General features: G+C 42.5%; 2 protein-coding genes across 2 annotated transcripts; one reads left to right on the top strand and one right to left on the bottom strand.

Moving 5' to 3' along the window:
* Nucleotides 1-379: 379 nt before the first annotated feature.
* On the bottom strand, nt 380-4,597 carry LOC9330684. Its single transcript, XM_021012617.1, has 5 exons — nt 3,858-4,597; nt 3,507-3,624; nt 2,550-2,902; nt 1,919-2,017; nt 380-1,817 (listed from the first exon to the last, which is right to left on the bottom strand). The coding sequence occupies exons 1-5, from the start codon at nt 4,523-4,525 to the stop codon at nt 518-520; spliced, it is 2,538 nt and encodes an 845-aa protein (XP_020868276.1). The 5' UTR covers nt 4,526-4,597; the 3' UTR covers nt 380-517.
* A 2,169-nt stretch (nt 4,598-6,766) lies between these two features.
* LOC110224889 (meiosis-specific protein ASY2-like) lies at nt 6,767-9,419 on the top strand. Its single transcript, XM_021012618.1, has 5 exons — nt 6,767-7,379; nt 7,457-8,191; nt 8,241-8,401; nt 8,485-9,163; nt 9,241-9,419. The coding sequence occupies exons 1-5, from the start codon at nt 6,767-6,769 to the stop codon at nt 9,417-9,419; spliced, it is 2,367 nt and encodes a 788-aa protein (XP_020868277.1).
* The last annotated feature ends 6,277 nt before the right edge of the window (nt 9,420-15,696 follow it).

Below are 15,696 nucleotides of genomic sequence, written 5' to 3'. Positions count from 1 at the left end.
GTTAAACACATGTATTTGGCGTAAATCTTGTAATTTAGAAATTTTTAACTAAATAATATTGTCTCGTTACATCTAAAGATAGGCCTATAAAATTCCAATATTCTTTCTTAGAAATATATATTTTCTATAATACAAAAATGCAAACCTATTAAATTTTAATTTTATAGAATATGTGTCGTAATATACCATGCTAATTGGTATGGCCAAACGGCAGTTTTAGTTGTCGAAATATTTCACAAACACTGGTGCAGTGGTTGGTGTGAGGGAGACATGTAGCCGTACGGAACTTTGAATCAATATATGCGAGAGCTAATACGGTGAAGAGGTTAGCCTTCCCCGTGAAGCTATCTAGTGGTCTACTGTACTATAGTAAAGTATAAAGTAATAACAGAAAATGATATTATGAGTGAACTAATGCACTATAGCCAATTGGATACTGGATATAACATTCTATTCAACAATGGATCTCTCACAAATAAAAGTATAAAATAATATCTGATGATATCAGTTTACATCTCTATCTCTCGATAACTCTTCGACTGTTTCTGAAATCTCCAACGTCTGTGTCTTTACCATCACTATGCCCATGCCGGTTTCCTCCTCCTCTTCCTCCTCTGTTTGATCCCCTGAAACTACCTGAGCCGCGTCCTCGGCTGCTCTTTCTATCAAACTCATCAAAACCGCCTCTTCTGCTTCCCATTCTTCCCCCAAACCCGCCACTATCTTCTCTGTTCCCTCTTGATCTACTGGCTGAGGAACTTGACCCTCTGTAATCTTCATCGTCACTATCAAAACTACTCCTTCTGCTTCCTGTTCTTCCTCCTCTCCCTCTTGATCTATTAGCCGAGGAGCCACTTGATCCCCTGTAGCTATCAGAGGCAAAATTATCATTGAAACCACCCCGTCCCCCGCCTCTCATTCTTCCTCTGCTTCCTCTCGATCTATTACCTGAGAAACTTGACCCTCTGTACTTTTGATCATCCATGTCATCATCAGATTCTGAAGCTGAGTAGGAGCTTCGTTTTCCCTTGAACCCTCTAGCACCGTTGTTTCTTTCTCCACGCCTCAAACTGGACCTTGGACTATCGTCCTCCAGATCAGAATCGAGCCCAAATTCTTCGTCCGACCCAAAAGTAAGTTTTCTCGAAGGTGGACCTCTCTGGGTAGAAGCAACATGGCTTGATTTCCATCTGGGATTGGCAGAAACCTCATCATCTGAACTGAAACTGAGCTCATCATCCCTAGAGAAACCTCCCTTACTGTTTCCATGCTTCTTCCTACTGTTGTGAAGGTTTGAACTTCCTCCTCTGTGTGCATTAAAACCAGCCTTTGATTCCGGAAACTTTTCATCCTCTGAGAACTCGTCAGAAGCAAAAGAAGATCGGGCTCCTTCCACTGGGACCTCTCTCTCTCCAGATTCGTCTATTTCATAGCTATCAATGTCATCCTCATCGTCAAAATCATCAAACCCAACTCCAGGTCTTCTGCTTCTGCCAAACTCAGAACTTTCTCGGGCTCCTGGAGGAAGATTACCAAATTCTTCTTCAGGATCTCTCAAACCCTCCCGGAGAAGGTTTTCATTCTTTTTACTGGAATCCGCATATTCAAACGCAGCAACTTCTGCTCCATCTGATTCATCGTCATCAAAATCAAAGTTCCATGCATTGGAAACATCATCCCGCTTCACAACCCTGTCTGTTTGTGCTTCAGTGAAGCGATGGGTATCTTGTGTTTTGTTCTCTAGGATAGCATCCGCTGGACGCTTGCAATCACAATGAAAACATGCCATGTTTCTCCTATAGTTTAAGAAGTTGCATCTGTCATAACAACATGCAATATGATCAGTTCCATGACATAAAATTTAAATCAGTATCCTTATTCTCAGATTCGACAATTCCCCAAAAGCATAGCAACTTACTCAGGGCATTCCCATTCTCCTGGAAGGAGCTGTCTCTTTGGCCTCTTTGCATCACACTGTAAGCAAATCGTGTTCTTTGCGAAGTTCATGAAATCGCACCTAAGAATAACAATGAAGTGGATTAACATCTCAGGACAAATGTCAAACTTAGAATATAAAACAAAAGATGTGCCTAGCTTCTGCTGAAATTATTGTTCTTTGCAAGATTTATGATTTGTTAGGCCTCAAAGTCCAAAATTTGATAATCAAACTGGAAAACTAATAGGATTTACCTTCAACGGAAACTGATACTTTATGTGAAATGAATTAGACCACATCTACAACTAATAACTAATCGGTCTGGATGGCTAAGATCACATGTAGAAGAAGATTTATAGATCTCACCTAACTACATCAATAACTAATGTGCGTTGTTGCGTGGAAACCAGGACATATTCTATGATCAACGCCTTGGACTCAGAAGACTCTTTCTTAGTATAACAAGCAGATAGGAACGAATTAAAGGCTTTAGAACTCTAAGCTTCTATTTTAAAAAGCTATGCATCTAATTTGACAGTTCGTTAAGGTACGACCCTGATATATGCTTAAAAAGAAAACCATGAGGTCATCAGATGAGCAAGGTGTGACTTACTTTGGGCACAGCCAATCTCCTTTCTTCATCTCAACGTCATCACGGCCAACACGTCGTTTAGGAGGTGGCGGTGGCTGCTTGACTTTAGGGGGCGCTCTCTTGATAACTGGTGGAGTAAGATTAGGATCTATTGGTACAGCGCTTAATTTGACAATCTCATGCAGCAGTTTACGCACCACAGTCTTAACAGACTTTTTCTTCAGGAGATTTTTGTTGGCCACTGTATCATTCAATGGGTCAAAACCATAGGTGAACAAAATGCGCATCAGGTCAATGGTTCGAGCCTCATCCTCTTTGTTTGTCAGCAAAAACGCCTTTTCGCATGAGTTCCTCAAGCTGCAGGAACTGCAGACCTGATATATGAATGAATGTTATCATCTGAAGAACCTATTAATAGTAAAACAACTAGGAAATTAACCAGAAATCTGAAGAGGAAGAAAACAGTAGGCTTAACAAAGAAGACTTCATGAAACATAAAAGCAAAAAAGTCACAACCTGATAATAGTCTTACCCAAATAAAAGAAAATGTGTTAAAAGCGAAACCTCATTTCTGAAGAACAGTAAAGAAATCATCTCCTCTATTTGAATCAACAATTAAAATGTAGAACCAATGACCAGAGTATCAGACCCTAAGAAAGAACCAACGAATTCCAAAGCCCTAAGCTCCCACACAACCAATGAGCTAAAGACTACTAACTGACATTCCTTCCACCTAGTTGTACTATGCATTACTTTTCATCCAAATGTGTCAAACATCTCACATTCTAGTGCATATCAAAATCAAAGTATAAGAGAAGCATAGAAAACAAAAACCAGCTAGATAGAAATGGCATTGATAGCTAGGCATCAAGATGAATGATAGAGTAGGTAGCAAAAATCAAATGTAGAATTACTGAACCACACAAGTTCATACACAATGAATTCTTAAATGTATAACTTAATTAAAATAATGCTTACATCTCCTTCATCGAGATGGACACGCTTCCTCAGTAGTTTTCCAGAGAAGACCACCTTTCTATCAGTTGCAGGGCATCCATGACCCACTAGGATTTGAATGTCATTTCTCGACAATGACCTGAGGAAAAATATTCAACTAAATTGTTCAAATGTCAACAGAAACAAATGCAAACGACTTGATAGCGCACCACGCAGCATAAACACAAGTAATGGAGAACGACTTATCCGACAATAGCACAGTCAGGGAGGCTAAACTTAATCACACTTTGATCAAACTAATATATGAATCATACAAATCATATAGGAGCAATAAAAATGTTAACTTGTTGGATTCCAGAAGCTGAAACAAACCTTAGAATATCGAACCGGTCTTTTCCGAAATTGATACAAGCATTTTGAACAGCTCTAAAATCCTGAAACAAAGCAACTCCAAGATTCTCTTCTTCACCTAATCCAACATTAGACACATCAATCCCCAAACTATTCACCATCTCATCATCATCTCTTTCTCTCCTATGATCAAAGTAATTCTGCTTCAACAATCTCTCCATCAACTCCATCCACTCCGGCCATGGATGCACCAACTCAACCACACCCTTCTCCTTACTCAACTCACCAGAATCAATCTGACTCGACTCGACCACAACACAAGAATCCAATTCCTCATTAGACACTACGGATTCAACTTCTTTAGGATCCGGATCTTGTTGTTGTGGAGCAGAAGATGGTATTTTTGACTGATGGGTTTGTTTAGATTGACGCCAAGCACGAATACGCTCAAGGGTTTCGTCTTTCTCAGAGTGACGTTTCTCAATAGCATCAATTTGATCGAAAACGAAGCTAAGACGAGAAGAGAGAGAAGAAGGTTTGTGGTTAGGTTCAAGGGTTGAATCAGTGTTGCTTTGTGGAGAAGTAGAGAGTGATTTTGTGAGAAATGGTTGGAAAAGTCGGCGGCTTTTAGGGTTTATGTGGAAGTGAGAGATGCGTTTGATGAGAAGAAGAGAGATTGAAGAAGCCATTTTTAGGTTGCAGAAGCAGCCATGAAAAGGGTTTATGTCATTTCTCTTGTTAAACCCAGTAAAAGGCTCGATGTCGCAGAGATCGATTTCGGTTTAAATTCGGTTTAGATTCGGTTTAAATTCGGTTTAGATCGGTTTAGGAATTTTGGTTTATTCAGCTTTGGTAAAGGAGAGGGGTGAAATAAATTAAGCCGGAGATCTGTTCCGTTAAATATATTAAAATTATAAATTTTCGTACATATATTATGTGGTTTTCTATACTAAAATACAAATAATTTTATAATATATTTTATTTTAAAACTATTACCGATAAAAACTAGTTTTCTAATTTTTTGTATTAAATTTGTATTTTACAGATTTTGAATCGGTTGAATTCGCGCAGCATTTCTCCAAGGTAACAAACTTATTGCTAGTGGCATCAAATGGATTGTTGGAAACGGGCAGGCTATCAATATTTGGCATGACAAATGGATTCCATCCACTCCGCCTAGAGCTGCTAGACAAAATGTCAATACTAATAATGTTAACTTGCAGTTCGTTAAGGATTTACTCATTCCCGGCACTAATAGATGGAATCAAGGCCTAATAGATCATATTATTGATCATGGAGATGGTTCGCTAATTAAGCTTATTCGGTCCTTTTTAACAGGATCACCGGATAGTATCTCTTGGATTTATACTAAAGATGGAAATTACATTGTCAAGTCTGGCTACTACTTACTCCGAAAGCAATCCAGAGAAGGTGATTCATCTACAAATACTGACCGTTCTCATTCGCTTTTCAATGATATTTGGAAACTTGATGTGGCCCCAAAAATTAAACATTTTTGGTGACGAAGTGTGCATAATGTTTTACTTGTTGTAGATAATCTAAAGCTAAGGAAAATGAGAGTTGATAATACTTGTCAGATGTGTGGAGAACTCCCTGAAATGGTGAATCACCTTCTCTTCCAGTGCAAGCTCAGAAATAAAATTTGGGATTTAGCACCCATTACCTCTCCTCCAGGCGATTTTCTTAGTAATCATTCATATTCTGAAAACCTGCAAATGATGCTAAGTCTCAACAAGCAACATGGCAATAATGTCAATCTCTTGTCCATTATTGGCTGGAGAATATGGAAGTTGGGAAATGCTTTGATCTTTGAGAACAAAAGGTAGTCTATTTCTGATATAATAAGGAAAGCGCTGGTTGACCTTTCTATATGGCATCAGGAAGCTTGTCCTGAGAGAGATTTAGACAAGATTACTCGCGATATACAACAGTCCTACAAAGTAGCTCCGAAAACTCTTGATGAAACTATACAAAAGTTTAATCGTTATTGTTGTTTTGTAGATGGGTCATGGATCTCCCTGTGGATGTCGGATTCACACACTCAAGTATTTTATTAAGTGGGAAAGATTATTCTTGAGGGACAAAAATGAATGTATAAAAAGCTTGTGAATTGCTACGAAAATTGCTATAATATTTCTCTCTTAAGAGGAAGGTCCCTTTACATGGCCATTGGCCTTTATATTTATACATAGAGAATTGACATTAAAATGAATAATTAAGTACAATTATTCTCTCTTAAATGTGTCCGTTTTGATTCTTTGACTTTAATGCTCAACGTTTGAATTTGAGTTGACTCTGATCTTCATGGGCCTCGCCTTTCTGGCCCAAGCGTCCCTGAACCGACTTGCCCGCATCTTTCACACCGAACTCGTGTCTCAGTGCAGCCACTTCGAACTCTTCGAAGTGGTGACAACCACTTCGACCGTTCCTTCGGCTCATGGGTCCAATGGGCTTTATCCCTTATGGGCCATTATCTTGACTACGTGGCAATCTTTGGTTGGTTTCGGACTTCTGGTGCGGGATCCGACACCAACAATTAGCCCCCCAAGTTCTTCGAAGTGCTATTCCAATTCGGAGGACTTTAAATGCTCAAGTGGCCAAAGATTGCGCTCGAGAATCTTTCTGATTTCCCGCCGAAAATCTCATCACTCCTTTAATTTCGGCACTAGCCATTTTTAACCAAGTGACATCTGTCATCATTATGACCGTATATTGATTAATTACTATTAAAACGGGAAAAAACCTTCCCACTTCCCACACAACTTCCGAGGCGGTTTCATCATTAGCTTGAGGTAACTTCTTTTCACCATTACTCTCTTCTTTTACTTTTGTACTTTAATCGGAACCTCTCTCTTTGTTTCCTCACAAAAACCCCTCTTCGCCGGATCTTGAATTTTTCCTTCTTCCCAATGACTTCCGATTCCGATAGACCCGAGTCTCCGTCTTTCGATGAGAGGCGTTCTAGCAATGATGAGTGCACCCGCTCTGATGATATTGCCGGTCCGTACTATAGGTCCACTTGTACTCTTCAATCCCTCGAGCGGTTGAGAGAGCTTTGCCGGATTCCGCCGGAAATTATGGCGGAAGCACAAATAGCTTCCCCCACAGAATCCCCAGAAAACCATCGCGATGGTTACTTCTGTGTGTACGAGATTTATTTCAAGGGTTGCGGGCTGACCTTTCCTCTTCCCGAAGCCCTAGTTCTATACCTAGCGGCTCTTGAAATCGCTCTTCCTCAATTAACCCCCAATCTCCTCCGTACTATTCTTGGAATTATAACAATCGCGGCAGAGGCCGGTTACGTTGTCGGAGTTACTGAACTAAATGAGCTTCTAAGCGTGAGAAGTTCATCAAAGAAAACGGGGTATTTCTCAGCATATCCTAATGCCAACAGGAACATCATTTCACATCTTCCGAACAAGGATGAAAATTGGCATCATCCTTGGTTTCTGATTAAGAAAACTCCTGCTTCGATTGGAAATCTTGCAGATTTTCTCCCTTCGAAGTGGTCTGCGAAACCCGGTAGTGATTAGGTTGCCCGTATCTTTCCCGGTTGTTTCTTTATCTTTATTGACTAACACCGTTGTTTCATTTCGCAGCTTTCGTCGCTTCCACTCTCCCATCTGAAGAGTTCATCGAATTCTTCAAAATAATTCTTGAAGGGGAAACCCTTTGGAATTCTTTCACTCTCGAACGATTCCTAGAAGCTAACCACAGACTCAGGATGAGTCCACCTGGTCATCTTCACCAAATTCCGCCTCCTCCCTCAACTCAGGGAATGTCATCTCGGGCCCTTGCGGCCAAGCGTAAGTTGCTTTCCAAGCCGATGGCTGAGGCTTGCGTGGAGAAGAAAAAGTTTCTCGCGACTTCTATAGACAAGAAGGACTACAGTAGGACCTTGCTGGTTGATGATGGCAGCACCGAGGGAGCTCGATCTGTCGCTTCCTTCAGATTAACTCCTCGTCGCGATCGTCGCGACTCACGTTCTCCTCGGAGGGATCAATCTCCTCGCCGTGACTCACCTCGTCCTCCCCGAGATGATTTTAGTAACGAACCAATTAAGAACTTGGTTCGCCGGAAGAGAGACAAGTCCTCTCGCAATGATTCTTCCCCGCGGAGGGAAAAGTCAAGGGCCCGGACTGACCGCTCACCTCGATCATCCCCTCCTCCTGAACCAATGGGTCCTTCACGACCGGTTGATATGTCTTCCTCTTCCCAGCCTGATAGTGGAAAGACTGCCCGGAGTGCGTCTCCGAAAAAGGGAGATTCTGAATCTCGAGATGCTTCCTCGAGGTTAAAACCTGCTCTTGTCCCTCAAGTCAAATCGCTTTCAGGTTCGGTGATTCATACAGTCTTCAACGTTTTTTTTCTATTTCCATTAAGATTTCGATTTTTACAACTCTTCTTTCTTCGCAGCTATGGAGAAAGAGGGCAGCGTCTTCCGATGTTTCAAGACCCGATCGGGTTCGATCTTGCCAGACTTCGACAAATGGCGCTCTGCGATTCGTGAACGCTATTTGCTTCACGCGCATCACTCATCTCGGGTTAGTTCCGTTTTTTTTTTTTTTTTTTTTGCTACGCCATTCTGCGAACTGACTCGCCATCCCGGGTTCATGTATAATGCCAGGCTCATAGCGAATTTAACGACATGATCGAACATTACGAAGGGTTGGTCATTGGACGGGAGAAGGAGATTGATATGTGGAAAAAGAAACTCTCTGCCCTTGAGGCTGAACTCAGTTCTTCTGCCGGCTCCAAGCACGATCTGGAGGACAAGGTCGACAGTTTAACATCCGAGCTTGCGCAGATAAAGGGGGAGCTGCAGGGTCAGTACGACCAGAACTTCAAGCTCCAGGAAGAGTTTTCTGGTGTTCAGGGTAGGCTTCAAGAGTCCGAATCAAACGCTGATTCCCTGAACAACCAACTCATCGAGCTTAACGCGAAGTACAAGGCGATTGCCAAATTGCGTGACTCCGAGTTGGCGAGGTCGGCATCAAAAGCCAGAAAAGAGGTTAAGGGACGCGTGATGGAGTTGATCCAAGGGGCCATCCGATTCATGCAGACTGAGAAGGCTAGGTCTGATTTGGAATCAGACATCAAGGAGCACGAGAGCAACCTGATCCTGCTGGATCAAATCCATGACACAGATTTCTCCGAGGAGCAAGAGAGAACCGAACTGTCGGCTAATCTTTCTGAAAAGCGGAGTCGCCTGGCAGTTCTTCCTACTTCGACCTTCAACCCTCAGGACTTCGAGGAATTCTTCACTGAATCGCCTCCTATAAGTGAATCAGGTCTAGACTGGGCAGGTAATGCTTGGCTCCTGATATTTATTACCTTTTATTACCTTGTACCTTTGATTGACTGGAATTATTATTATTCCTAGGCTTAAGTGAGACGGAAGACGTTGTCCCGCCCGTAGTTCCTATGGTACCGGAGGTCACTCCGGAGGTTGGTTGTACCGTGGAGAGTGGATCAGGAGTTTCATCTGACCAAGCGGCTGCCAAGGAGGCGAATGAAGCTTCGACTGTTGAGCCGGATTCCGAGGTGGCTGCTGCTCCGTAGTGGCTGTGTCCACTTTAAATTGGGAATTGTCCCTTTAATTTTAAGACTTAATTTCGAACTTGTCTTTGCCTAAGGAGGCTTTATTATTTGAACAAGATATTTGCCTGAGGAGGCTTTTAAACCTTTCTAGGTTGTGACCCAAGGGGGTTTGGTTAAATTTATATGCGGGTTTGCAAAGTCCGCTTTTAACCTTTTGTGGCCTTGTGGTTATGCTTTTGAGATTTTTAGGTTGATCAGACCTTTCTCTTTAGGATGCGAGAACTGAGCTCGGCTTAAAGCGAGTTCCCCACTTCGGGTTTAGTCAACTCGATAAATTTATTGGGCTTTTGTAGTTAATGCGACGGTTGCTCTTTCCCTTCTTAAGGAAAACGGCTCGTCTTTTAATGCAATAACTGCCTTTTCTTCGATTTTCCAAAAATGGTTTAATCCATTCGGACACGCTACCATTAATGACTTTATGGTTCCAAGACAAACCCTAAATCATTATAAATAAAGGCTTACCTACCTCCAAGCTTTATTAAACATGATTTTAGAATCTTACTTGAGAAATATTTTGAGAATGGAAAACGAAACAGTAGCCCCCATCGATCCCGGCAGCCCACTCTTCTTGTCTGGCGACGGCTTTGAACCGGCCGGCGTTCTCTTCCCTCACGCCGTCTTTCACTTTCCTTCAAAGGAGAAGAAAGAGGCTTGCGACTTTATCGACAAGGTAAATATTTAAAGTTTTTGACTTAAAAACTTTTTGTTTCATCTTATTCATTCATCTTTATGCTAGGTTGTCGACAAGCACCGTTGCTTGTGTGAAGAGAGGCAACGGCTGGGCCTTAAAAGGCAAACACTCGAGACTCGCATTGCTCGGGTGGAGAGGAAGATACGGGCCTTGGAGAGTGATCCCTTTCAATGGGAGTGGCGGAACTTTGACTCCGTCGCTGAGATCCCGAAGATGCTTCGGATGTAGCTCCGCGCTAAAGGAGTCCCGGGTCCCGTGAACGCCCCTGTCTGCGCCGTTCCATCTGACAGTGAAGAGGAAGACGATTTGGAGGAGGAGGCCAGCAACTGTCGGAAACGCATTCGGGATCGTTCCGAAGTGGATGCCAAGAACAAGGCGTCCACTTCGAAGACTAAACCGGCGATGAAGGAGCCTGTTCCTGAGCCTCTCCCATAAATGTTTTTTAACTTCTTCACTCTTTTTTTTTTAAAAACTCGTAATGGGCTTCGGCCCCTTTTTATTTATGGAAACATTCGCAACTTTCCTTTCTTTTCGAATATCTCGGAGATGCGTCTTTTAATGCAGGATCCGTTCGAGGGCATAAATCTCTCCGCAAATCACTCCATTCTTTGGATAGAATCCGCAGCTAGTTAGGGATATGACATTCCTATAAATTGTTGTCTCAATTTCCCTTTACTCCTCACCATTCTTTTCATTTCAGTAGGTATGGAGTTCAATCTTCGCTGTTCAGAATCTATGCCCGACTTCTCCAGAATCGGAATGATAAACGAAGATGTTCCAAATGAGCCAAGCAGGCAGCCTCCTCCACTTCGCGGCTTCTTGAGATCTCAGATCCGAGCCCCATGTGCTTTGATCAGGGATCTCCCAATCAGAGACCAAGGAACAGCGACGGCGTTCATAGAGGCACTCGAGCTTCAACACCGGAAGCTTATGTCGGAAAAGAGGAGACTTCAGAAGAGGATTAACCGGATGCAACGCAGGCTTACTACGGTGTCAAGAGATCTTCACATCCTCGAATCTCACCCCGGAGAGTGGATTGAGCTTGGAATTTCAGACTTTGCTCGAATTCCGGACTGCATGATGCCAATCCTCGATCTTGCTGGTCAAGGAGTTGAAGTGTTCTGCTCGTCAACAAGATTTTCATAGTCCGAAGTGTACGATAAGGGACATTCCGTCTTTTGAATAAACGCTCTATTTCCAATTTCTTGTATGTTCGCTTAGCCGAACCTTCTATTTGCTTCACTTGTTCGCACAGTCGAAACTTTTTCCTTTAATAAAGAAATAAAACAAATTTTTATTAATAGCTGAACTCGTTTTCGAGCTGCCTACGTACCCATCTCGGGATCAAGCCACACCGTAGTTCATGTACATAAACAATGCATGTAGTTTTAAACATAAAATTTCTTTAGGTTGATCACATTCCAAGGTCGCTTGACTGGATTGTCTTCTAAATCTTTCAACCTGTAAACACCGTTTCGAACCACCTCTATAATAATGTAAGGTAATTCCTAATTAATACCGAGTTTTCCGGCACCTTCTTCTTTTTTGTTATCAAAGACGCACCTTAATACGTAATCTCCCACGAAGAACGGCCTACTTTTAACCTTTGAATTGTAATACCGGGCTGCTGCCTGTTGGTAATTCTGGATCCGAATTAGAGCTTGATCACGCCTTTCATTTATGGTATCTAGTGAATCGTTAAGCATTGCTGAATTTTCTTCCTCATTTAACGGTGCTTCTGTTCGACGAAGTCCGGGCACATTAAGTTCAGCTGGTACTACCGCCTCCATGCCATAAACCAAAGAGAATGGAGTTTCTCCTGTAGGTCGCCTAGGGGTTGTACGATAGGCCCACAGGACGGGTTGGAGTTCTTCATACCATCCTCCCTTTAGATGACTTAAGCGTTTCTTGAGATTGCTTAATATTGTCTTGTTCGCGGCTTCAGCTTGTCCGTTTCCTTGCGGATATCGTGGAGTAGAATAACTAACTTTGATTCCCCAGTCCGCACAAAAGGCATCAAACTCGTGTGAAATGAATTGTGGTCCATTATCAGTGACTATTTCGTACGGAACTCCATGTCGACATATAATGTTTTTCCAAATAAAGGTCTTCACCGCCGAATCCTTGATACCAACATACGCCTCAGCTTCAATCCATTTCGAAAAGTAGTCCGTAAGGACTAAAAGGTACTGTACACCTCGAGTTGATTTGTGCAATGGTCCAATGATGTCCATTGACCACCTCATAAACGGGTATGGGGCGGAAATGGAGGAAAATAATTCCGACGGTTGATGGATCAATGGTGCATGGAGCTGGCAGCGCTTGCATCTTTGGGCGAACTTAACACAATCTGTGATCATAGTGGGCCAAAAATACCCCATTCTTTTAACTTTAAAAGCCATAGCTCTTCCTGATGAATGACTCCCACATAATCCTTCGTGCACCTCGCTCATGACGATTTCGACTTCGGGCCCAAATATGCATAATAGGTAAGGGTCACTGACACCTCGTCTATACAACGCATCCTTTGACAGACAAAATTTCGCGCTAACGACTTTCATTTTCCTGGCCTGCCATTTATTCTTTGGGAGCTCACCTGTCATGATGTAGTGCTTTATTGGCTCCCTCCAGTCAGCCCCCCAGTCTTTAGCCGGAATTTGGTCAACTTTGTGAAATATCCGTGGCTCTGGTTCGGGATGTTTGTTTGGTTCAAGAATATTCTCCTTGATTAATGGCTCGGTTTCTAACATCGTTTCTGGAATCACTTCTTCAGCTAAGACAACGGGTTCCTTGTTAGATGTATTTGATCCCTTTGACTTCCTTCGTTTGTTTGAAGGCGGTTCGATATCTGGTTCGCCGCGGTCGCGTGCCGCTGCTCGAGATCTTGTAATGACGAGGGTTTCTTTGCTGTCTTGAATGCTTCGCTCCGAAATGCATTCCACTGGAATAACTCTTTTTAACTCGGGATCTGATGTTGACGCCAATGCGGCAAGTGCATCCGCAGTTGTATTCTCTCCCTGAGGTATGCGGATTAATTCGAATTTCGAAAAAGTTTTAGATAAATCCTTCACCACTTCGAGGTACGCTTCCATTCTTGAATCGTTGGCTTCATAGTCTCCATTAAATTGGTTAACTACTAATTGCGAATCGCAATAAGCCAATATTTCCTTAGCTCCAACTCCTTGTGCTAGTCGAAGTCCGGCAATAAGGGCTTCGTATTCTGCCTCGTTGTTGGAAGCATTGAATAACAATCGGAATGATTGTTCTAGAATTTCTGATGTTGGAGATTCCAACTTGATTCCCACTCAAGATCCTTGTTTTGTTGAAGACCCGTCTACGTGTAATTTCCAAATTTGGTTCTCCGGTTGCTCTATCGTTCCAGGTATTGGTAGTTCGGTCAGGAAGTCTGCTAAGACCTGAGCCTTCATACTGATTCGGCTTTTGAACTCTATGTCGTACTCGCTTAATTCCACCGCCCATTTCGCCAAACGTCCGGACTGACTTGGACTATGAAGTATTGTTCGGAGTGGTTGGTTAGTTAATACTTCAACCGGATGGGACTGAAAATATGGACGCAGCTTCCGAGCCGAAGTTACCACCGCGAGTGCAAGCTTTTCCATCATTGTGTACCTGGTTTCCGGATCCGTCATTGCTCACGTAGTAAACTGGCTTCTGCTCTCCACAGTCTTCCCGAACCAAGACTCCACTAACCGCGTGGTTTGAAACTGATACGTACAAATAAAGTTTTTCGTCCACTTCCGGTTTGGACAGTATAGGCGGAGTGGTTAAGTATGCTTTAAGCTGCCCAAAAGCTTCTTCACACTTCTCATCCCAAAGGAATCCTTTGTTCCCTTTTAGAATTTGGTAGAAAGGCAACGACTTATCTGTTGACCTCGAGATAAAACGATTCAAAGCCGCAATCCGCCCAGTCAACCGTTGTACTTCTTTGAAGTTTCTTGGAGATGGCATGTTTAGAAAGGCGTTAATTTGATTTGGATTGGCTTCAATCCCTCTTTCTGTCACGATATAGCCAAGAAATTCTCCGGATGGGACTCCAAATGTGCACTTCGCCGGGTTCAGCTTCATTTGATACTTATTGAGAATATCAAAACATTCCTCCAAATGTTTAACATGATCTTCTTTCTTTAACGACTTAACCAACATATCATCTATGTAGACTTCCATTGTTTTCCCGAGATGATTATGGAACATCTTGTTAACCAACCGTTGGTAAGTTGCTCCTGCATTTTTCAAACCAAAAGGCATTACCTTGTAACAATAGATACCTCTATCAGTAATGAATGACGTCTTTTCTTGATCTTCGGGGTTCATCATTATCTGATTATAACCCGAGAAGGCGTCCATGAACGTTAACAGCTCATTTCCAGCGGTGGACTCCACAAGTCGATCTATATGCGGGAGCGGGAAACTATCTTTGGGACATGCTTTATTCAAGTCTGTAAAATCGATGCAAACCCTATCTTTCCCATTCTTTTTCTTGACAACGACAGTGTTTGCTATCCATTCCGGGTATTGCACTTCTCTTATGGATCCTATCTTCAAAAGTTTATCTACTTCGTCATTTACTATTTTGGCTCGCTCCACTCCGAGCTTTCTTCTTTTCTGTTTCACTGGCTTGAAGCTTGGATCCACGTTTAGCTCGTGACAAATTATATTTGGATCTATACCAGGCATGTCTGCTGCTGACCATGCAAACGATGTTTTGTTTTTCTTTAAGAGTTCGATCAAAGCTTCTTTTATTTGGCCAGTCAAAGTTGCTCCAATTCGAATTTTCCGGTCCGGCTTGTCTTCTTCCAATACCACTTCGATTACTACATCATCTTTCTTCTGCCCGCTAGGAAATTTAGTTCTTAGTCCCTCTTTTGCGGGCTTCGTTAATTGCTATTGAATCTTCATACGGTGGCTAGCTAGATAACACGTCCGTGAAGCTTCTTGATCTCCCCGAATTGTTTCCACTCCTCTTGACGTTGGAAATTTGATACACTGATGATATGTAGAGGGGACTGCTTTCATTTGATAGATCCAGGGAGTACCAAGGATGATGTTGTAAGCTGCGGGCTTATCGAAGACAACGAAGTCCACGATCTTTGATACTTTTTTGGCAAGGACCGGTAGCTTGATTGTCCCGAGAGACATGGCTGATTCACTTGTGAATGCAACTAATGGGGACGGAGGCCCCACTATGTCCGCTCGGCTGATTCCCATTCTTTCTAAAGTACTTAAAAAGATCAAGTCGACCGAACTGCCTGTATCTATAAGGATCCTTGATACTTCGAAGTTGGCAACGTCGAGGGTAATGACTAGACCGTCATCATGAGGTCTTTCGAGGTACCGCGTTTCTTCTTCACTAAATGATATTGATGCACCTTGAAAATCGACTTCCTCGCTTAAGCTTGCTTTGAGTAGGATATTTCGTCTATGTTTCTTGATGGAACTTATCGAATCTCCGCAAAATCTGGAACCTCCTAGAATCACATTGATCTTACCCTTCGAACTCCTTGGTTCTTCTTCGTTGGATAACCTTGG

This window comes from Arabidopsis lyrata (assembly GCF_000004255.2).
Source record: "Arabidopsis lyrata subsp. lyrata unplaced genomic scaffold ARALYscaffold_1, whole genome shotgun sequence".
Classification (NCBI taxonomy): domain Eukaryota; kingdom Viridiplantae; phylum Streptophyta; class Magnoliopsida; order Brassicales; family Brassicaceae; genus Arabidopsis; species Arabidopsis lyrata.
This window is presented reverse-complemented; position numbering and strand designations above follow the sequence as displayed.

Excerpts from the sequence above, each read along its gene's own strand:
- LOC9330684 (XM_021012617.1), bottom strand. The coding sequence starts at position 4,525 with ATGGCTTCTTCAATCTCTCTTCTTCTCATCAAACGCATCTCTCACTTC. Across the intron at positions 3,625-3,857 it reads GACCGGTTCGATATTCTAAG|GTCATTGTCGAGAAATGACA; the intron begins GTTTGTTTCAGC and ends ATTTTTCCTCAG. Across the intron at positions 2,018-2,549 it reads GGAGATTGGCTGTGCCCAAA|GTGCGATTTCATGAACTTCG; the intron begins GTAAGTCACACC and ends TGTTATTCTTAG.
- LOC110224889 (XM_021012618.1), top strand. The coding sequence starts at position 6,767 with ATGACTTCCGATTCCGATAGACCCGAGTCTCCGTCTTTCGATGAGAGG. Across the intron at positions 7,380-7,456 it reads GAAGTGGTCTGCGAAACCCG|CTTTCGTCGCTTCCACTCTC; the intron begins GTAGTGATTAGG and ends TTCATTTCGCAG. Across the intron at positions 8,402-8,484 it reads ACGCGCATCACTCATCTCGG|GCTCATAGCGAATTTAACGA; the intron begins GTTAGTTCCGTT and ends GTATAATGCCAG.